This window comes from Bos indicus, chromosome 12 (assembly GCF_029378745.1).
Source record: "Bos indicus isolate NIAB-ARS_2022 breed Sahiwal x Tharparkar chromosome 12, NIAB-ARS_B.indTharparkar_mat_pri_1.0, whole genome shotgun sequence".
In the NCBI taxonomy this organism is placed as follows: Eukaryota; Metazoa; Chordata; class Mammalia; order Artiodactyla; family Bovidae; genus Bos; species Bos indicus.
This window is the reverse complement of record NC_091771.1, coordinates 69,655,935-69,680,512: the sequence shown is the minus strand read 5'-3', so window position 1 is coordinate 69,680,512 and position 24,578 is coordinate 69,655,935. Positions and strand designations below refer to the sequence as shown.

Below are 24,578 nucleotides of genomic sequence, written 5' to 3'. Positions count from 1 at the left end.
GCCCTATGGTTCCAGCAGCAGCTCACCCAGTCCAGTAAGGATCATATCTGTGCTTCAGAAAGAAGCAGTCTGTGGGGGAAGGGCAGGAGGATGACAGTCAAGTGTGGTTAATGGAGGACAAGTCTACGGGAAGGGCCAAAGGACAAAAGAGGAGGCCATAGATGAAGGGCATCAGAGGAAGAAGAGAAGATTTCAGAAATACAAAGAAGAATGGATGGGAAAAAAGGAGATATTGGAGAGTTAGAGACAGTGAGTCAAGGCTGACTTCTCAGAATCCACATGAATAATCAGGTGTCAATATAGTGTCCTGGGTCAGGCTAAGTTATAGTTCAGGAGCTCAGGACCCACCAACCACCATGAGGGAGTTCACAACACAGGGAAAGAAATACTGGGATCCCCATCCCTGGTCAGTTTTCAAGAGAGAATCACCTGTGGTGTCACTGATCTAATCTGCACCCATGAAGAACAAAGAGTCCCCCCAACACACACAAGAAAGTCAACAACAGATGTGGCACTAAATCTTCAGCTGAATTTTAAAGAGGCAAATGGCTTAAACAAACCTTTTCTCCTGGTTTAATGTCTGTTGTCAGGTCCTTCAATACCAGAGGCCCATCTGAGCTGTACTTGAAGTTCACATCGCTCAAGGCAATCATTCCATTGTTGGGCCAGTCTGGTGGTGGACGAAACTCGAGTTCCCAGGGTGCTTCTTGCTCAAGCTCTGTATATTCTATCACTCTTTCTACTGAAATCATCTGAAACATATATGACATCATGTGGGTTAGGAGCAGAGGGCTTTATTTATGGATGTTCAGAGACTGTAAATAAGGTGTTCTATTTTTATGTCTTTATATCTGCTTTTTATGTGGTTAAGAATATTCCAGATCTTAGCATCTGCAAAGGACTGAAGTAGGAGTGTGATAACTTCTTTGATGATTTGCAAACTTACTCATCATCCTGTAACAGTTTCACTTAGGGCTGCTTCCTTCAACATTATATTAAAGCTAAAAGAATTATATAAATGAATGCAAAGATTTTATTTATTCACTTTCCACATCTGAATAAAAAGAATTTTGTCAAAGAAAAGAATACTTATGAACACTAATCAGTGGTTATAAAAGGGCCACATGTTATAGAGGAGTAGAACTGGATGGTCATCAAATCTCATTTTAATAATTTCTCACTTTCTACTCTATTAGAAGAGAGAAATGCAAATATTGCATTTTTATTGTTTTTCTCTCTTTGGGACAATATGCAATACTCAAAGGAGAATATAATTTAAATACTGACCAAGGCCTCCTAAACAAAAGTAACTTGACATCTTTGATAGCACATTCAGAGATGTGGTTTATTCTACTAAAAAGGAGGGATACCAGCACATTCAGGTGTTTAACACATACAAGAATAAATGCTAAAATGAGGCGGGGACAGATATCTATCAATTAAACAAAGAACTACAAAATATTGAATTCTTCATTTACCAATAATGAGGAATTACCAGTTAAGAAACAATAATAAACAACCTCCCCCCAAACTGGTTTATATTCTCTCCAAGATTTCAGAACCTCCCTCCTACAGAGACATTTATTACATTTGAAGACAGTTTGTGATGAATAAAAACCTGCTGACATGGCACACATAAGACTGAGTAAAAGATATATATTTTTACATTAGCTTTAAACAGATGGATGAGGATATAAAAAACTCTGTGAGCTAGATGTAAAAACAAGTTTTAATATTTTACATAAGAATTCTTTTTATACTTTTTAATGGCAAGAAGTAGTACAGGTTAAGAATGTTAAGATAAACATCACCATATTCTCAACTTCAACGCTTAGCCTGATGCACCATGGAAACACCATCATGACGCTGAGGGCATAGGACAGTATCAGGCCAACCTGCCCAACATTCAAAGCTAAATGAGGAAGAAGAGAGGGGGAAAATGTCAGTCCTGTTTTTGACCTTGAGGCCAGTTCCTTCTATCACTTTATTAATATAACTCCTTTATAATATTTAAATCATTTACATATAATAACAATATTACTTATATTTTTACTATCATTTGATTGAGTCCACAATACAATTAAAACCTCCCTCACAAAAAAGTAAAACCACTATGAATTCAGAAAGACTATTAAATGAACTTAATCTCAATATTGTCAATATACAGTAGACAATGAGGAATAATGTTATTATTAAGACTTTTGTCATTGTGGTTTCAAAAACAATCAAGCAATTTCACTTTCTATGTCCAATGCAGCCATAGCTGGAAACCATGAAAAATAAGGCAATGGTTTCTAAAATCCAGTGCTTTTCAAACTAAAATACCATTCACATTGTTCCATATTAAAGACTGTAATTCAATATTGCTCTTATAGAATATTTAGGACTGGTAAATTCATGCTATATACACCAACACTGGCTCATCTGGTACCCACCCAGTAATGAGGGTTGTGTCCTTTGCTACAGAGAATCTTTCTTATCCCAGTGCACCAAGCACCTACAACCAAGAGACCCCAGTAGCCCTAAAGCCAAAATCTAAAGTCCTAACTTGGACAAAAAGCCTTATGATAAATTTGCTTCTCTCCATCCAACTACTAAACACTACCAGGAAAGTTTCTAAGGTCAGCTTGCTATCGCTGAGTAGACATCTACTCATTCAAAGAAAAAGAAGAGAATAAAAGGTCCCATCAAGACCCAGATGACCTCTCTACATGGGCCACACTGTGGAATCACATGCTTCAAATGCTTTAATACAATTCATTAGAACCAAACTGTACTTGTTAGACAAGGCAGCAAGAGTTTAATATAATAACTGTAAATACAGCTATAAATTTTAATCACACCATAAATAGTTATTTACACTCATACTTACTTTGTGCAAGAAGCAGGGACCCAAAGTCAATAAGACTGATGAAGATAACATAGATGATATCCAGACGCAAAGAGAACCATCGGGATACAGTTAAAAGCAAGAACCAGGCCTCTGGATTTGTAAACCATAATAAGCATAATGAATAAGTTAGGAAAACCATGTTAACTGCTTTGAACAAGAAGGACCATTTTGCTCAGTTGAGCTACAGAAGATTTTTGCACAGAGTAGGATGGCAAAGTTATACACCCAAGGAACATGAAGGTTCAAAAAGCTGTTTTCATACCAGATAACATATGGGACACAGAAGAATCAAGCCAGGGACTGTGTGGAACTATATTCAATAGCCTGTAATAATTTATGATGGAAAATTATCTGAAAAAAGTACACATATAAAACTGAATCATTTTGCTGTACATCTGAAACTAACATACTACTGTTTATCAACTATACTTCAATAAGAAAAAAATTCAACTCACAGATTATAAACAGTAATATGATCACAATGGAGAAAATGGAAAAATGGGCTCATTGGTGCATTTCCTACAGTGCTAGGCCTCGATGTGAGGCTCATCCTCTCTCAGGGCCAACTGTTCCCAGCTTTCTGACAGCAGAGAGCACAGCTCACACACTCTTTCCAGCACCTCCACACTTATTACAGGGCCCTGCACAGTGTTTATTCTTAGGAGCCAGTGTCTATACAACCATGAGCTAACTGGATCTGCATATGACTTTCAAAATGCCACTTTTTTTTATCTTTAAGATACAATAAAGACTGGAGAGATGGGCCAGGATTTTACAGATTTAGAGGGAATTCTAAAATTTCTACCTAGGGAAAAATATTACCAATACTCGGAATAATATAAACCAAGTGAGTTAAAAATCTGTTAATTAGGTAATGATTTATCTCAGTCAAATCTGCTGCCCTGCATGCCCTGAAAAGAAAGTTGACAAACTATAGCCTGTGGGCCAAGAATAGCCATCACCTGCTTTTGTAAATAAAGTTTTATTGGAACACAGTTGTGTGCTTTTGCTGATGTATTATCTTTACCTGTTTTTGTGCTACAACAGCTAAGTTGATAAGTTACAACAGAGATAGAATGGCACACAAAGTCTAAAATATTTACTATCTGTTGTTTGAAAAAAAAAAAGTATACTGACTCCTGTCCTAAAGGGACAGAAAGCCATAGGACACCATGATGGAAGGACAATGGAAGTCGGTCTGGGGAGAAGAGGGAAAACATGCACACAGAGGGGTGCTGAGAGGAAGGGGTGGGGGAGGCAGGTGTGCAGAGGGGGACATGGGGCAGCACAGAGAGAGGTGCTGGCAAGCCAGGCCACCTGACAGGGAGGTCAGGCCTCAGACGACAGCACATCCCATCCTTTGAAATCATCTCCAGAAACTCACAGACCTGAATGCAAGTCCTGGTGTGAGTCGAACAGTTCCTGAAACCTCTGCTCAGCTTTGTATGCCCGGATGGTCCAGAGTCCTTGGAGAGAAGATGCTAAGTGGGAAAACACTGGGCTCCGTGCTGGGGAAGCAGAGACAGACACACGACAGAGAAAGTCAGGGAGGCTGGATGCAAGGAAACCCATAGCCTCCCATGTTCTGTGTTTGCACGTTCTGCCAAACAGCACACTGGAATTCCTGGTTGGGCTGCCTGGGGGAGAAGGGGTGATACCCTTTCTGGAGAGAATTCTCCATGTGCCGCTCAAACTCCTGCTCATGTCAAGCTTCACCTTAACGACCTAGAAATGAAAGATTCTCTTTAAATCTATCTTTGTGCATGCATGTTAAGTCTTTTCAGTTATGTCTGACTCTTCACGACCCTACGGACTCGCCCACCAGGCTCCTCTGTACATGGGATTCTCCAGGCAAGAATACTGGAGTGGATTGCTGTGCTCTCCTCCAGGGGATCTTCCTGACCCAGGGATCAAACCAGCATCTCTTTAGTCTCCTGCACTGGTAGGTGAGTTCTTTACCACTAGCACCACCTGGGAGGCCCTTATTCTATTGAGTAACATTTAATTGTATTTATTTTAGCTTTAACTTTACACTTTTAAAATAGCAATATGAACTTTTAACAGCACTTTTAAGAATGAGCTCATGCTCCAAATAACAAAGGCTAGGAACTCTCTTCAGGCCTTTTCTGCATTCCCAGCAGGTGTCCCAACCAGACCCCAGAACTCAATTACTCTGGAAGCAGGGGGCTCACAGCGATGACACAGGTGAATTCCGGGCCCATCACACTGTCAGGAGGATGTCAAAAGTCCAGCTTCAGAGAACACAGAAAACTCACTAGAAGCAGGCTGTGATTTCCAGAGCAAATGTGACATCAATACTATTCATCACAGACAAGGCTTCTGAGCAGGAAGTAGATGTGCCTGTTCCCCCAGGGAGACTCCTGGAACGAACTCTTGAGCGTGGCCTCCTCCACCTGCTTCCCTCACCAGGAGATCAAAGTGCAGCTGATTCTCTCCAGCAGGGATGGAGGGCATGGTCAACTTTAGAAACCAGGTGTCATCTCAGCCCTGAACCCCAGGGAACCAAACATCCCATCACCTACCTCACTTCATGCCCAAGAGTTACAGTGGGCCAGAGGGAATGCTGGCCTGTGAAAATCTATCCTGTTTCTTTCAAACCCCGCTAGGGGTGAGCAGGATGCGAGAATGAGGGAACTGGAGGGTCTGCAAAGAAAATTAACTAGTACATGAGGAGAGGGGATGTCAAGGCTCTGGTCCTACCTTGCCCAACATAACACCCTTTTCCCCACAAAGACTGAGCTCACGATCCTGAAGCAGATTATATAACAGCCATGACATCAGTCAGAAGTCATAGACAAGAGTAACCCTACAGTTTACATGACATACAACCCTGAGGACACTTGGGGACATATTCCACCTGGACTGCCAATCTTCCCTGGGGTGGGGGCGGGCAGGGGCAGGGAACCACATGAAAAGACCCCAAGGTGGCAGCCTTGCTGCAGGTTATCAGTCACCTATGTGAGAACTGCCAGTTGTTACTGTTCTTATTCCTTCACATTTGGACTTCCCTGGTGGCTCTGTGGATGAGAATCTGGCTGCCAGTGCAGGAGACAAGGGCTCAATCCCTGATCTGGGAAGATCCCACATGCCAAAGAGCAACTAAACCCGTGCACAATAATTATTGAGCCTGTGCTCTAGAGACTGGGAGCCACAAGTACTAAACCCACAAGCTGGAAGCCCAAGCCCCGTAAAGCCTGTGCTCTGAAACAAGAGAAGCCATCACAGTGAGAAGCCCGCATACCACAACTAGAGAAAAACCCACACAGCAATGAAGACTTCAGTTCAGTTCAGTCTCTCAGTCGTGTCCGACTCTTTGCGACCCCATGAATCACAGCACGCCAGCCAAAACCAAATAAATACAATTTTTAAAATACCCTCATGTTCAAAGTTCTGGTGGCTTTGGTAGTCACTAGCAAGTACTTTGGGGCTTCCCTGGTAGCTCAGCTGATAAAGAATCTGCCTGCAATGCAAGAGACCCTGTTTCAATTCTTGGGTTGTGAAGATCCCCTGGAGAATGGATAGGCTACCCGCTCCAGTATTCATGGGCTTCCCTGGTGGCACAGATGGTAAAGAATCCACCTGCAAGGCAGGAAATGTTGGTTCAATCTATGTGTTGGGAAGATCCCGTGGAGGAGGGCATGGCAACCCACTCCAGTATTCTTGCCTGGAATCCCCATGGACAGGAGCCTGGCGATACAGTCCATGGGGTCACAAAGAGTCAACATGACTGAGCAACTAAGCACAGCACAGCACAGCAAGTATTTTACAAGCTTCAATTTAAGAAATCCGGAGAGCTCCAGAGGGCAGGTATTAGTATACCTGTGTTAGAGGGAAAACGAGGCTGAGGAATTAAGAGTACTTCCTGCCCAAGATTAAGCAAATTAACTCACCTAAATGGTAGAGCTGAGTGTCAGACCCAATTCTGTCTTATTTCCAAGGCTGTGCCTTTAATCATAACAGCAGTGTCTCAGAGGGAGAATAATCAGGTTTAAGAATGTCCATGCGTGACTAAACGCACTTTTCTCCAGACTTTGTTTACCTTCAGAAAACCCTCAAATCTTACTTAGCTAACATCCAACAGCCTTAGCCATTACCATACACCATACTAAGGACCTTAGGTTGAATAAAGTCCGAGGGAATCCGGCAGGAGAATGCCTTAAAACAGCAAACTTGAGGATCTGTGGTCTGAATAAATGTGGCACATGTGCTAACCCTTCGTCAGCAATGTCCCTGGAAGACATTGCTAGTTGATCACAGAATCCTTACAGATAGGATTTGATACAGATTCATAATTCAGGCACTGCCAAATGAATAGGTTTGGCTAGGTAAATGCAACCAAATGCCATCCTGGTTTTGCATTTTGGTTACGCTCAGTTCTATAAAAATGAAACACCATTATGATCAGCTGCAGATTTGTCACTAAGAGAACAAAAGTCAACATAATGCTCCAAAAAGGTAGGCAGCTGGATCTGAATATAAACCTTAGGATTTTAGCAGTTTTTCAGAGCACAGGAATGAAGTAGACTTATGCTTTCTGGTTATAGCAATCCTTTTAGCTGGAGGCTCCAGCAGTAGCCTTAAAATATACTATTAGTTACTGCATAGAGAAAATAGAGAAAAAAAGTGGTATTATTATTTATGGCACAGACCCACAACCTGGAGAGAGAACATAAACAGTTCTAATCAACAGGCCATCTCATTTGGTTACCCGGGGTGTAGAGGAGTGGGTATTTGGATTGAATTTACTGTCTAACATTGTTACAGTCTACCAGGTTGCAAAAAATCTAAATACTCCACAGGGATGGGGCCAAAAAGTTCTCAGACTCTCCAGGTGAAATCCTGCACTGCTTTTTGAAAAAGGCCTCAGGAGGTGCCCTTCTCTCCACTTCCAAGTGGATGGGAAGTGGCCCATGCTCCAATCAAAAAAATCTCTGAAAAACCTTCCTTCTGGAACAATCTCTCTTTGAATGGAACAACCTGCTTTGAACAAGACTGTTGAATGACTCCATTTCATGACTGACTTCAAATCATAAAATGATTGAAGCCCTGTCTACACAAAAGACTAAATGGAGCTCATCACTTCTATTCTGTTTTCCCAGGTCCTACCATCCTACGAAATCACATCAACAAAATATCACACATGTCTGGACTCTACTGCCCCATAATACAATCAAACACCTCACAAAACCCAGACCTCATGGGAGTTTAGCTAGTTCTCTTGACTGAAAATTTTTTCTATAGCTTTTATGACACCAACTGTACTTTATGCAAATACACAGGATGAATGCCTCTCAAGAATTTGTTATTAAAAATGAAACACACAAATTTCACCACCAAAAACTCTTTTGTCTTGATTAACTTAGATTTTTCCACTTAGCAGATACAGAGAAGAATGAAACTCAATACATTTCTCTTCTTGGCTTGGTTTCTAGAAAGTTAAGTTGGTATTAACTTGCAGTAACTATCTGCAGTAAAATGGTTACGGTTTCTGATACAAACATCTTCTTCCTTTGTTTTCTGTCTGGTGTCCTTATACCTTCTTTAAAAATATTTAACAATTATACTTTCATTATAATTTTTTGTTTTAATATTGATGAAATATGTCTGTGCATTAATGATGAGATAAGTTCTGGATTATTTCATCCTCTGTGACTACCTGAAGAATAGAATGATTAATCATAAAATAATGTTCCCCATTATTCTAGAACTAGAAAGCTTAATGGAGTGATAAACTAAAACTACTAAACAGATCCGCCTCCTGGGTCCTCCTAAAGGGATTATTTCCAGCATCATTTATATGAACAGTCTTGGGGAGGGGTGACCATAATGTGACATCATCTCAAATACTGGTGATGATAAAGAGAAAACCTGGAAATAACAGGGCTTATCTTTTCAATACATTTAACAACTACAACTTACTTACCATCTTAGGAGTATGTGAAAGAATGTATTTTCTAAAAATATCACCTCTGACATATGAGTACACTTCCTGATGCCTCTTTTCCTTTTCTTAATGTTTTCCTTTCCTTGTCATTTCTAGTAACTTCAAGGGAAGAAAAATTCCCTATTTTCCTTCTACAATAGTATCAACATGATGAAACATATTATTTTTTGGAAAACTGTTTACTGGGTGGCTGTTCTGTGTTAGGAAGTATGTCATGAAGAAGACAGAAATGGCCCCTGTCCTCATGGTATTCATATTCGTCCTTGTGTTAAAATGCAAAGCTGCAGCTGACCTGTCACCAACTCAACTTGGCTTAAGGGTCACTCTGACTCACAGGGCCCATAATATGCAATTACCTAATGCTGACTTAGGGAGAAATTCCAAAAGATATATTCTGCAGGATTTCAGGGATGTTGTTAATTATGGTATAAATGCAGCCAACCTGCATTGCCATCCCAACCTGAGAGTCCCAGTACTCACTTGAACATTCCAGGCGTTTCACATCTCGTGATGTCTCTAAGAAATACCACCAAAGAAAAAAGAAAATGATGCCAAGGGGAATCACAGGTATAGCAATCCAAGGGATCACCACCACCACCACAACCACCACACCAATCACTTGTAGAAATGTCTGGAAGAGTGAAAAACAGATACAGGGGCCTCATTATCTAGGATTCTTTTCAAAAATAAACTTTAGGAAGGTGGTCCTAAGATGGCGGAGGAATAGGATGGGGAGACCACTTTCTCCCCTACAAATCTATCAAAAGAACATTTGAACGCTGAGTAAATGTCACAAAACAACTTCTGAATGCTGGCAGAGGACATCAGGCACTCAGAAAAGCAGCCCATTGTCTTCAAAAGGAGGTAGGAAAAAATATAAAAGACAAAAAGAAAGACAAAAGAGGTGGGGATGGAGCTCCGTTCTGGGAAGGGAGTCGTAAAAAAAAGAGAAGTTTCCAAACACCAGGAAACACGCTCACTGCCGAGTCTGTGGTGAGCCTTGGAACCACAGAGGGCAACAAAGCAGGGAGGAAAAATAAATAAATAATTAAAACCCACAGATTACCTGCCCAACGGTAACTCCCCCAGCAGAGAAGCAGCACAGATGCCTGCACCTGCCACGAGCAAGCGGGGGCTGGGCAGAGAGGCGCGGGCTGCATTGCTTAGAGTAAGACCAGGCCTGAATGCCCCAAGGGCAATCTGAGGGAACTAATTTGGGCTAGCAAACCAGACTGTGGGATAGCTACCACGCAATGGCACCCCACTCCAGGACTGTTGCCTGGAAAATCCCATGGATGGAGGAGCCTGGTAGGCTGCAGTCCATGGGGTCGCTAAGAGTTGGACACAACTGTGGGACTTCACTTTCACTCTCCACTTTCATGCATTGGAGAAGGAAATGGCAACCCACTCCAGTGTTCTTGCCTGGAGAATCCCATGGACAGAGAAGGCTAGTAGGCTGCAGTCCATGGGGTCACACAGAGTCGGACACGACTGAAGAGACTTAGCAGCAGCAGCAGCAGCAAAAAGCCCTAACCTAAGACACCTTCAGGCCCGCTCACAGAATAGGAGTGAGCAGAGCTACGAGAAAAGCCTTAACCTAAGACGCCGTCAGGCACGCTCACAGAACAAAGGACTGCAGAGCTAGCCAGCTGCAGACCATCCCTCTCCGGTGACAGGCAGGCGAGGGCAGCCAGAGCCGGAAGGGGGCAATCGCGGCCCCAGAGAGGCATTATCCACCTAACTGCAAGCAGGCTTCATTGCTCAGACTTCTTGGGATTCTGGACAGTCAACATCCGCCTGAGAAGGTGAGCCGGTTATGCACCGAGAAAACCAAGCGGCAAAGACAGGGGGGGGCAATAAGTCGCAGCGACATCGGTTGCCAAACACCTGGTCACCTGAGCTGCTTGGACCTGGGAAGGGCACAAAATGCAGGCCCAACCGAGTCTGCACCTCTGAGGTCTACTCGAGTACCTGAACCTGAGCGGTTTAGACCTGGGAAGTGCACACAACCCAGGGCCCACCTCAGACAGTTCCCGGCAGAGCAACCTTGAGCCTAAGCAGTGTAGACAGGGAAAGCACACACGCCGTGAGCGGGGGCAAACCCAGTGTGGCCAAGACACTGCGAGCACACGCCAGTATTATTTGTTTGCAGCATCCCTCCCTCCCCACAGCACCGCTGAACAAGTGAGCCTAAAAAAGCATCCACCACCGCCTCCTTATGTCAGGGCAGAAATTAGACACTGAACAGACCAGCAAACAGAAGAAGCTAAAGCAGAGGGAATCACCTTGGAAGTGACAGGTGCAACAGATTAAAATCCTGTAGTTAGTACAAACTACATAGGAAGGGGCCTGCCGGATCAAGGAACTATATGAAAATGAACTGACCCCACACTACCCACAACAACACCAGAGAAAGTCCTAGATATATTTTTACTATTTTTACTATCATTCTTTAATTTTTTTAATTTTTAAGTCCTCTTTTACTCCTTTAATTTTCATTTTTATAACCTACTATTACTTTGCAAAAAAAAAAAAGAGACCCTATTTTTTAAAACAAACTTCATATATATATATATATATATATATATATATATATATATATTATAATTTTTGTGACTTTTTTTCCCTTTAATATTGTATTTTTGAAAATCCAACCTCTACTCTAGATTTTTCATCTTTGCTTTTTTGCATTTGTTATCAATTTTGTACTTTTAAGAATCCAATCTTCAGTACCCATTTTTACTTGGGAGTGAGATTACTGGCTTGACTGCTCTCTCCCCTTTGGACTCTCCTTTTTCTCCACCAGGTCGCCTCTATCTCCCCCCTCCCCCTTCTCTTCTCTACCCAACTCTGTGAATCTCTTTCTGTGTTCCAGACTGTGGAGAACACTTAGGGAACTGATTACTGGCTGGATCTGTCTCTCTCCTTTTGATTACTCCCTTTACCTCCTGGCCACCTCTGTTTCCTTCCTCCCTCTTCTCTTCTCTGTATAACTCCGTGAACATCTCTGAGTGGTCTAGGTTGTGGAGCGCACATAAGGAAGTGATTTCTGGCTACCTTTCTCTCTCCTCTTTTGATTCTACCTCATCTCATTCAGGTCACCTCTATCTCCTTCCTCTGTCTTCTCTTCTCCTTGTAACTCTGTGAACCTCTCTGGGTGTCCCCCACTGTGGAGAAACTTTTCATCTTTAACCTAGATGTTTTATCAACAGTGCTGTATAGATGGAGAAGTCTTGAGGCTACTGTAAAAATAAGACTGAAAACCAGAAGCAGGAGGCTTAAGTCCAAATCCTGAGAACACCAGAGGACTCCTGACTCCAGGGAACATTAATCAACAGGAGCTCATCAAACGCCTCCATACCTACACTGAAACCAAGAACCACCCAAGGGCCAACAAGTTCCAGAGCAAGACATACCACACAAATTCTTCAGCAACACACCCCTGAGCCTCAATATACAGGCTACCCAAAGTCACTCCAAACCCATTGACATCTAATAACTCATTACTGGACACTTCATTGCACTCCAGAGAGAAGAAATACAGCTCCACCCACAAGAACACCAACACAAGCTTCCCTAACCAGGAAACCTTGACAAGCTACTCGTACAACCCCACCCACAGCCAGGAAACTCCACAATAAAGACAACTCCACAAACTGCCAGAATACAGAAAGGCCACCCCAAATACAGCAATATAAACAAGATGAAAAGACAGAGGAATACCCAGCAGGTAAAGGAACAGGATAAACCCACTAAACCAAGCAAAAGAGGAAGAGATAGGGAATCTACCTGATAAAGAATTCCGAATAATGATAGTGAAAATGATCCAAAATCTTGAAAACAAAATGGAATCACAGATAAACAGCCTAGAGACAAGGATTGAGAAGATGCAAGAAAGGCTTAACAAGGACCTAGAAGAAATAAAAAAGAGTCAATATATAATGAACAATGCAATAAATGAGATCAAAAACACTCTGGAGGGAACAAATAGTAGAATAACAGGGGCAGAAGATAGGATTAGTGAGGTAGAAGATAGAATGGTAGAAATAAATGAATCAGAGAGAAAAAAAAAAGAATTAAAAGAAATGACGACAACCTCAGAGACCTCTGGGACAATGTTAAATGCCCCAACATTCGAATCATAGGAGTCCCAGAAGAAGAAGACAAAAAGAAAGACCATGAGAAAATACTTGAGGAGATAATAGCTGGAAACTTCCCTAAAATGGGGAAGGAAATTATCACCCAAGTCCAAGAAACCCAGAGAGTCCCAAACAGGATAAACCCAAGGCAAAACACCCCAAGACACATATTAATCAAATTAACAAAGATCAAATACAAAGAACAAATATTAAAAGCAGCAAGGGAAAAACAACACATAACACACAAGGGGATTCCTACAAGGATAACAGCTGATTTTTCAATAGAAACTCTTCAGGCCAGGAGGAAATGGCAGGACATACTTAAAGTGATGAAAGAAAATAAGCTTTACAGACAAGCAAAAGCTGAGAGAATTCAACACCACCAAACCAGCTCTCCAACAAATGCTAAAGGATCTTCTCTAGACAGGAAACACAAAAAGGGTGTATAAACTCGAACCCAAAACAATAAAGTAAATGGCAACAAGATCATACTTATCAATAATTACCTTAAATGTAAATGGGTTGAATGCCACAACCAAAAACCAAAGATTGGGTGAATGGGTAGAAAAACAAGACCCCAATATGTTGTCTACAAGAGACCCACCTCAAAACAACGGACACATACAGACTGAAAGTGAAGGGCTGGAAAAAGATATTCCACGCAAATAGAGACCAAAAGAAAGCAGGAGTGGCAACACTCATATCAGATAAAATGGATTTTAAAACAAAGGCTGTGAAAAGAGACAAAGAAGGACACTACATAATGATCAAAGAATCAATCCAAGAAGAAGATATGACAATTATATATGCACCCAACATAGGAGCACCGAAATATGTAAAGACAAATGCTAACAAGTATGAAAGGGGAAATTAACAATAACACAATAATAGTGGGAGACTTTAATACCCCACTCACACCTATGGATAGATTAACTAAACAGAAAATTAACTAGGAAACACAAACTTTAAATGATACAATAGGCCAGTTAGACCTAATTGATATCCATAGGACATTTCACCCCAAAACAATGAATTTCACCTTTTTCTCAAGTGCACATGGAACTTTCTCTAGGATAGACCACATCCTGGGCCATAAATCTAGCCTTCATAAATTCAAAGAAATTGAAATCATTCCAAGCATCTTTTCTGACCACAATGCAGTAAGATTAGATCTCAATTACAGGAGAAAAATTATTTAAAATGCCAACATATGGAGGATGAACAACATGCTGCTGAAAAACCAACAAATCACAGAAGAAATAAAAAAGAAATCAAAATATGCATAGAAATGAATGAAAATGAAAACACAACAACCCAAAACCTGTGGGACACTGTAAAAGCAGCACTAAGGGGAAGGTTCATAGCAATACAGGCATACCTCAAGAAATAAGAAAAAAGTCAAATAAATAACCTAACTCTACACCTAAAGCAACTAGAAAAGGAAGAAATGAAGAACCCCAAGGTTAGTAGAAGGAAAGAAATCTAAAAACTAGGGCAGAAATAAATGCAAAAGAAACAAAGAGACAATAGCAAAAATCAACAAAGCCAAAAGCTGGTTCTTTGAGAGGATAAATAAAATTCACAAACCATTAGCCAGACTCATCAAGAAACAAAGGGAGAAAAATCAAATCAATAAAATTGGAAATGAAAATGGAGAGATCACAACAGACAACACAGAAATACAAAGGATCATAAGAGACTACTATCAGGAATTATATGCTAATAAAATGGACAACTTGGAAGAAATGGACAAATTCTTAGAAAAGTACAACTTTCCAAAACTGGACCAGGAAGAAATAGAAAATCTTAACAGACTCATCATAAGCACGGAAATTGAAACTGTAATCAGAAATCTTCCAGCAAACAAAAGCCCAGGTCCAGACGGCTTCACAGCTGAATTTTACCAAAAATTTAGAGAAGAGCTAACACCTATCCTACTCAAACACTTCCAGAAAATTGCAGAGGAAGGTAAATTTCCAAACTCATTCTATGAGGCCACCATCACCCTAATAACAAAATCTGACAAAGATGCCACAAAAAAAAGAAAACTACAGGCCAATATCACTGATGCACATACATGCAAAAATCCTTAACAAAATTCTAGCAATCAGAATCATGACCAAGTGGGCTTTATCCCAGGGATGCAAGGATTCTTCAATATCCACAAATCAATCAATGTAATATACCACATTAACAAATTGAAAAATAAAAACCATATGATTATCTCAATAGATGCAGAGAAAGCCTTTGACAAAATTCAACATCCATTTATAATAAAAACTCCCCAGAAAGCAGGAATAGAAGGAACATACCTCAACATAATAAAAGCTATATATGACAAACCCACAGCAAACATTATCCTCAATGGTGAAAAATTGAAAGCACTTCCCCTAAAGTCAGGAATAAGACAAGGCTGCCCATTCTCACCACTACTAATCAACATAGTTTTGGAAGTTTTGGCCACAGCAATCAGAGTAGAAAAAGAAACAAAAGGAATCCAAATTGGAAACTAAGAAGTCAAACTCTCACTGTTTGCAGATGACACGATCCTCTACATAGAAAACCCTAAAGACTCTACCAGAAAATTACTAGAACTAATCAATGAATATAGTAAAGTGGCAGGGTATAAAATCACACACAGAAAATAGAAAGAGAAATTAAGGAAACAATTCCATTCACCATTGCAACGAAAAGAATAAAATACTTAGGAATATATCTACCTAAAGAAACTAAAGACCTATATATAGAAAACCATAAAACACTGCTGAAAGAAATCAAAGAGGACACTAATAGATGGAGAAATATATGATGTTCATGAATCGGAAGAATCAATATAATGAAAATGAGTATACTACCCAAAACAATCTATGGATTCAATGCAATCCCTATCAAGCTACCAATGGTATTTTTCACAGAGCTAGAACAAATAATTTCACAATTTGTATGGAAATAAAAAAACCTCGAATAGCCAAAGCAATCTTGAGAAAGAAGAATGGAACTGGAGGAATCAACCTGCCTGACTTCAGGCTCTACTACAAAGCCACAGTCATCAAGACAGTATGGTACTGGCACAAAGACAGAAATATAGATCAATGGAACAAAATTGAAAGCCCAGAGATTAAATCCATGCACCTATGGACACCTTATCTTTGACAAAGGAGGCAAGAATATACAATGGATTAAAAACAATCTCTTTAACAAATGGTGCTGGGAAAACTGGTCAACCACTTGTAAAAGAATGAAACTAGAACCCTTTCTAACACCATACACAAAAATAAACTCAAAATGGATTCAAGATCTCAACATAAGACCAGAAACTATAAAACTCCTAGAGGAAAACATAGGCAAAACACTCTCTGACATACATCACAGCAGGATCCTCTATGACCCACCTCCCAGAATATTGGAAATAAAAGCAAAAATAAACAAATGGGACCTAATTAAACTTAAAAGCTTCTGCACAACAAAGGAAACTATAGGCAAGGTGAAAAGACAGCCTTCAGAATGGGAGAAAATAATAGCAAATGAAGCAACTGACAAACAACTAATCTCAAAAATATACAAGCAACTCCTACAGCTCAATTCCAGAAAAATAAATGACCCAATCAAAAAATAGCCAAAGAACTAGACATTTCTCCAAAGAAGACATACAGATGGCTAACAAATCATGAAACAAACCATGAAAAGATGTTCAACATCACTCATTATCAGAGAAATGCAAATCAAAACCACTATGAGGTACCATTTCACACCAGTCAGAATGGCTGCGATCCAAAAGTCTACAAGCAATAAATGCTGGAGAGGGTGTGGAGAAAAGGGAACCCTCTTACAATGTTGGTGGGAATGCAAACTAGTACAGCCACTATGGAGAACAGTGTGGAGATTCCTTTATTTATTTATTTTTTTTTTTTTATTCCCAGGTTTCCCCTTTCTACCTATAATCCCCTACTGGGACTTTTATAACTACCTGTATAACTATTCTATTCTATCTGCATTACTTGGGCAAGCCTCGAACTCCTTATGCCTCTGTTTTCTCATGTATGAAATGGGTATAATAATAGTGCATATATCATATGTTATTTGGATATTCCTTTAAAAATTGGAAATAGAACTGCCTTATGACCCAGCAATCCCACTGCTGGGCATACACCCTGAGGAAACCAGAACTGAAAGAAACACGTGTACCCCAATGTTCATCGCAGCACTATCTATAATAGCCAGCACATGGAAGCAACCTAGATGTCCATCAGCAGATGAATGGATAAGAAAGCTGTGATACATGTGCAGAATGGAATATTACTCAGCCATTAAAAAGAATACATTTGAATCAGTTCTAATGAGGTGGTTGAAACTGGAGCCTATTATATAGAGTGAAGTAAGCCAGAAAGAAAATCACCAATACAGTATACTAACGCATATATATGGAATTTAGAAAGATGGTAACGATAACCCTGTATGCAAGACAGCAAGAGACACAGATATATAGAACAGACTTTTGGACTCTGTGGGAGTGGGCAAGTGTGGGGTGATTTGGGAGAATAGCATTGAAACATGTATAATATCATATGTGAAATGAATCACCAGTCTAGGTTCGATGCATGATACAGGATGCTCAGGGCTGGTGCACTGGGATGAACCAGAGGGATGGTATAGGGAGGGAGGTGGGAGGGGGTTTCAGGATGGGGAACATGTGTACACCCGTGGTGGATTCATGTTGATGTATGGCAAAACCAATACAATATTGTAAAGTAATTAGCCTCCAATTAAAATAAATAAATTTATATTTAAAAAATTAACTTTAATGGACTATTTTGTTGGGATTAAACTTCTTTTCCTAAAAGATGTATTGAAATAGTAGATAAAGCTTTGCCATCCAAATAAATAAAATTATAGGCGGTTCTAATGATATTTATTGCAAGATTATGTGTGTGTGCTCAGTCGCTTAGTCGTGTCCAAATCTTTGGAGGACCACAGCCCTCCAGGCACCTCTGTCCACGGAATTTTCCAGGCAAGAATAGTGGAGTGGGTTTCCATTTCCTCCTCCAGGGGATCTTCCTGACCCAAGAATCAATCCATGCCTCCTGCATCTCCTACATTGGCAGGTGAATTCTTTATCACTAGCCACCTGGGAAGCTCTATTGCATGATGGCTGTGTGCCAAAAACCTTAATAACCTTCTGTGTATTAGCTCTTTTAATACACTTAGTATCCTATAAGGTAGGAATTACTAATTTTAATAGATGAGAGAATATTTGAGGTTCAGAGAGACTAGGACTTGAACCCTAAACTATCATGAGTCAGTAGGTATTACTAGAGATGAATGAGTAGGCATCACAGATGAGGAAACAAGAAGCCTCAGTTGCACAGGTGGGAATAAAGAAGTGGTTAATTACAAAGTTAGTGTCCAGCAAAGGAGGAAAAAATGCAAATGTGACTTTTGGAAGTGGAAATTTTTCTTTCCTGGTTTTCTGTCCATAGTTAACACTTACTGAGTGCTGACTCTGTACAGGGCTGCACATTTAATATTTGACATGTATTAGTTTATTACTTCTCACAATGGCCCAATCAAGTAATAGTATTATCTCATTTTACAGATGGAAACAGTGAGGCACAGAGAAAGGAAAAGGAGCTCGATGGAAACCACAAAGCCTGAGCCATGGAGCCAGGGAGTCTACATCACTAGCCATTAGAACATACTTAAGCTTGTTCCCAACATACTTCCAACTATTTATTGTCCAGGAAAATTATTTTTACTTATTTGAGCCTCCTAATTTATCTTAAATTTTTCTTCTAAATACCTTATTTAAGGAATTTCAGAGTTCATAAGCATGCCCAATAAAGAGCAGACAAAAGAAGAGAAATGTGATAAAACCAATTTTTGGTATTTCCTAGAAATCTGGGGAAGAATTTTGATAATAAACAACTTATAAAGCATGAAGAGTTTTTTTTTTAATTTTATCCTCTAGATATACATTAAATTTTTTATCATTATGATAAAAATGACTATTTTAAGGAGTAGTGATTATAACAACCGGGGGTGCCATTTACCAGGTGTTTACTCTATGCACAGCACTGTGGTAAGAGTTCCATAATCATTCACTTAAGCATCACATCATTCCATGAGGTGATTTTATCTTGGGAAATGATCTTAGTCTAAAAACACAGCAGGTAGGGGAGGAGCTAAGATGCCAGAGGAGTAGGACGGGGAGAACACTTTCTCCCCCACAAATTCATGAAAAGAACATTTAAACGCCGAGTAAATTCCACAAAACAACTTCTGAATGCCGGCAGAGGACATCAGGCACCCAGAAAAGCAACCCAAGTCTTCGAAAGGAGGTAGGGAAAAATATAAAAGACAGAAAAAGGGACAAAAGAGGGAGGGACGGAGTTCCGTCCCGGGAAGGGAGTCTTAAAAAGAGAGAAGTTTCCAAACACCAGGAAACCTTCTCACTGCCGAATCTGTGCCGAGCCTTGGAAGCACAGAGGGCAACATAACAGGGAGGAAAAATAAATAATTAAAACCCGCACATTGTGAGCCCTACGGTAACTCCCCCAGCGGAGAAGCAGCGCAGACGCCTGCATACACCATTAGCAAGCGGGGGCTGGGCAGGGAGGCACGGCGCGGGCTGCATCGCAAGAATCTGGCCAGAATACCCCGAGCACTATCTGAGCGAAATAATTTGGGCTAGCAAACCAGACTGTGGGATATCTACCATGCGAAAAGCCAACCCTAACCTAAGACACCACCAGACCTGCGCACAGAACAAAGGACTGAACAGAGATAGCCGGCGGCAGACCATCCCCCTCCGGTGAAAGGCAGCCAGAGCCGGAAGGGGACAATAGCAGCCCCAGAGAGACATTATCTATAAAACTGTAAGCAGGCTTCTTTGCTAACTAAAACTTCTTGGGGGTCTGGACAGTCAACATCTGCCTGAGAAGGTGTGCCGGTACACAACTAGATAACCGAGCGGCGGGGAGGTGATAAGTCACAGCAATCGGGCGCGCAAAACACCTCATCACCTGAGCTGCTCGGATCTGGGAAGGGCACAAAACGCAGGCCCAACGGAGAGTCTGCGCCTCTGAGGACAACCCGAGTGCCTGAACCTGAGCGGCTTGGACCTGGGAAGTACAGGCAGCCCAGGCCGGCCGCGGATGGTTTGCGGCGGCGCAACCTAGAGCCTGAGCAGCATGGGCAGAGAGGCTACACGCGCCGTGAACAGGGGGCAGACCCAGTGTGGCTGAGGCACTGCGAACACACGCCAGTGATATTTGTTTGCAGCATCCCTCCCTACCTCCCCTCAGTGCGACTGAACAAGTGAGCCTATAAAAAAAAAAAAAATTAAGTCCTCTATTATTCCTTTAATTTCCACTTTTATAACCGATTACTTTGCAAAAAAAAAGAAGACCCTATTTTTTTTAAAGCAAACTTCATATATATTTTTTTAATAATTTTTTGACCTTTTTTTTCTTTTTCCTTCTTTTCTTTAACATTGTATTTTTGAAATTCCAAACTCTACTCTAGATTTTTAATTTTAGCTTTTTAGTATTTGTTATCAATTTTGTACCTATACTTTTTTTGTTTTTGTTTTTATATAATTTCTGTGACCCTTTTTTATTTTTTCTTTTTCTTTTTCTCTGTTTCTTTCTCTTCTTCTTTTAAATAACATTGTATATCTGAAATTCCAAACTCTATTCTAGATTTTTAATTTATGCTTTTTGGTATTTGTTATCAATTTTGTACCTGTTTTTTGTTTGTTTGTTTGTTTGTTTGTTTGTTTTATAATTTATGCGACCTTGTTTGTTCTTGTTTGTTTGTTTTTTTTTTCTCTCTTTCTTTTTCTTCTTCTTTTTTGAACATTGTATTTTTGAAATTCCAAACTCTACTCTAGATTTTTAACTTCTGCTTTTTGGTATTAGTTATCAATTTTGTACCTATATTTTCTTTATAATTTTTACAACCTTGTTTGTTTTTGTTTGTTCGTTTTTTCTCTCTTTCTTTTCCTTCTTCTTTTCTTTAACATCGTATTTTTGAAATTCCAAACTACTCTAGATTTTAAATTTTTGCTTTTATGTATTTGTTACCAATTGTACCTTTAAGAACCCAATCTTCAGTACCCATTTTTCACTAGGGAGCGAGATTACTGGCTTAACTGCTCTCTCTCCCTTTGGACTCTCCTTTTTCTCCACTAGGTCGCCTGTGTCTCCTCCCTAACCCCTCTCTACTCTACCCATCTCTGTGATTTTCTGTGTGTTCCAGACGGTGGAGAACACTTAGGGAACTGATTACTGACTGGATCTGTCTCCCTCCTTTTCATTCCCCCCATTTATCCTCCTGGCCACCTCTGCCACCTTCTTCCTTCTTCTCTTCTCTGTATAATTCTGTGAACTCTGAGTGGTCCAGCTGTGGAGTGCACATAAGGAAGAGATTACTGAATAGCCCACTCTCTCCTCTATTGATTCCACCTCATCTCATTCGGGTCACCTCTAACTCCCTCCTCACTCTTCTCTTCTCCATATAACACTGTAAACCTCTCTGGGCAAAACAAGTTTCAGGGCAAGATATACCGAGCAAATTCTCCAGCAGCAAGGAACACAGCCCTGAGCTCCAAGATACAGGCAGCCCAAAGTCACCCCAAAACCATAGACATCCCATAACTCATTACTGGACATTTCATTGCACTCCAGAGAGAAGAAATACAGCTCCACTCACCGGAACACCGACACAAGCTTCCCTAACCAAGAAACCTTGACAAGCCACCTGTACAAACCCACACAGAGTGAGGAAACGCCACAATAAATAGAACTCCACAAACTGCCAGAATACAGAAAGGACACTCCAAACTCAGCAATTTAAACAAGATGAAGAGACAGAGGAATACCCAGCAGGTAAAGGAACAGGATAAATGCCCACCAAACCAAACAAAAGAGGAAGAGATAGGGAATCTACCTGCTAAGGAATTCCGAATAATGATAGTGAAATTGATCCAAAATCTTGAAATCAAAATGGAATCACAGATAAATAGCTTGGAGACAAAGATTGAGAAGATGCAAGAAAGGCTTAACAAGGACCTAGAAGAAATAAAAGAGTCAATATAAAATGAATAATGCAATAAATGAAATTAAAAACACTCTGGAGGCAACAAATAGTAGAATAACAGAGGCAGAAGATAGGATTAGTGAGGTAGAAGATAGAATGGTAGAAATAAATGAATCAGAGAGGATAAAAGAAAAACGAATTAAAAGAAATGAGGACAATCTCAGAGACCTCCAGGACAATATTAAACGCTACAACATTCGAATCATAGGGGTCCCAGAAGAAGAAGACAAAAAGAAAGACCATGAGAAAATACTTGAGGAGATAATAGTTGAAAAGTTCCCTAAAATGGGGAAGGAAATAATCACCCAAGTCCAAGAAACCCAGAGAGTCCCAAACAGGATAAACCCAAGGCAAAACACCCCAAGACACATATTAATCAAATTAACAAAGATTAAACACAAAGAACAAATATTAAAAGCAGCAAGGGAAAAACAACAAATATCACACAAGGGAATTCCCATTAGGATAACAGCTGATCTTTCAATAGAAACTCTTCAAGCCAGGAGGAAATGGCAAGACATACTTAAAGTGATGAAAGAAAATAACCTACAGCCCAGATTATTGTACCCAGCAAGGATCTCATTTAAATATGAAGGAGAAATCAAAAGCTTCTCAGACAAGCAAAAGCTGAGAGAATTCAGCACCACCAAAGCAGCTCTCCAACAAATACTAAAGGATATTCTCTAGACAGGAAACACAAAAACAGTGTATAAACTCGAACCCAAAACAATAAAGTAAATGTCAATGGGATCATACTTACCAGTAATTACCTTAAACGTAAATGGGTTGAATGCCCCAACCAAAAGACAAAGACTGGCTGTATGGATACAAAAACAAGACCCCTACATATGTTGTCTACAAGAGATCCACCTCAAAACAGGGACACATACAGACTGAAAGTGAAGGGCTGGAAAAAGATTTTCCATGCAAATAGGGACCAAAAGAAAGCAGGAGTAGCAATACTTATATCAGATAAAATAGACTAAAACAAAGGCTGTGAAAAGATACAAAGATGGTCACTACATAATGATCAAAGGATCAATCCAAGAAGATATAACAATTATAAATATATATGCACCCAACACGGGAGCGCCGCAATATATAAGACAAATGCTAGCAAGTATGAAAGGAGAAATTAACAACAACACAATAATAGTGGGAGACTTTAATACCCCACTCACACCTATGGATAGATCAACTAAACAGAAAATTAACAAGGAAACACAAACGTTAAACGATACAATAGACCAGTTAGACCTAATTGATATCTATAGGACATTTCATCCCAAAACAATGAATTTCACCTTTTTCTCAAGTGCACATGGAACCTTCTCCAGGATAGATCACATCCTGGGCCATAAATCTAGCCTTGGTAAATTCAAAAAGATAGAAATCATTCCAAGCATCTTTTCTGACCACAATGCAGTACGATTAGATCTCAATTACAAGAGAAAAACTATTAAAAATTCCAACATATGGAGGATGAACAACACCCTGCTGAATAACAAACAAATCACAGAAGAAATCAAAAAAGAAATCAAAATTTGCATAGAAACTAATGAAAATGAAAACACAAAAACTCAAAACCTGTGGGACACTTTAAAAGCAGTCCTAAGGGGAAAGTTCATAGCAATACAGGCATACCTCAAGAAACAAGAAAAAAGTCAAATAAATAACCTAACCCTACACCTAAAGCAACTAGAAAAGGAAGAAATAAAGAACCCCAGGGTTAGTAGAAGAAAGAAATCTTAAAAATTAGGGCAGAAATAAATGCAAAAGAAACAAAAGAGACAATAGCAAAAATCAACAAAGCCAAAAGCTGGTTCTTTGAAAGGATAAATAAAATTTACAAACCATTAGCCAGACTCATCAAGAAACAAAGGGAGAAAAATCAAATCAATAAAATTAGAAATGAAAATGGAGAGATCACAACAGAGAACACAGAAATACAAAGGATCATAAGAGACTACTATCAACAATTATATGCCAATAAAATGGACAACGAGGAAGAAATGGACAAATTCTTAGAAAAGTACAACTTTCCCAAACTGGACCAGGAAGAAATAGAAAATCTTAACAGACCCATCACGAGCACAGAAATTGAAACTGTAATCAAAAATCTTCCAGCAAACAAAAGCCCAGGTCCAGACGGCTTCACAGCTGAATTCTACCAAAAATTTAGAGAAGAGCTAACACCTATCCTGCTCAAACTCTTCCAGAAAATTGCAGAGGAAGGTAAACTTCCAAACTCATTCTATGAGGCCACCATCACCCTAATACCAAAACCTGACAAAGATCCCACAAAAAAAGAAAACGACAGGCCAATATCACTGATGAACATAGATGCAAAAATCCTTAATAAAATTCTAGTAATCAGAATCCAACAACACATTAAAAAGATCATACACCATGACCAAGTGGGCTTTATCCCAGGGATGCAAGGATTCTTCAATATCCGCAAATCAATCAATGTTATACACCACAT

General features: G+C 40.0%; 1 protein-coding gene across 1 annotated transcript in view; it reads right to left on the bottom strand.

Moving 5' to 3' along the window:
* LOC109567079 (ATP-binding cassette sub-family C member 4-like) overlaps positions 1-24,578 on the bottom strand; it is a 160,055-nt gene that overhangs the window by 35,454 nt on the left and 100,023 nt on the right. Inside the window, exons 13-17 of the mRNA XM_070799962.1 lie at positions 9,339-9,489; positions 4,282-4,401; positions 2,873-2,983; positions 1,812-1,912; positions 561-752 (exon numbers count right to left, since the gene is read on the bottom strand). Coding sequence (XP_070656063.1) covers positions 561-752; positions 1,812-1,912; positions 2,873-2,983; positions 4,282-4,401; positions 9,339-9,489 — 675 coding nt within the window. The remainder of the gene's footprint in view (positions 1-560; positions 753-1,811; positions 1,913-2,872; positions 2,984-4,281; positions 4,402-9,338; positions 9,490-24,578) is intronic.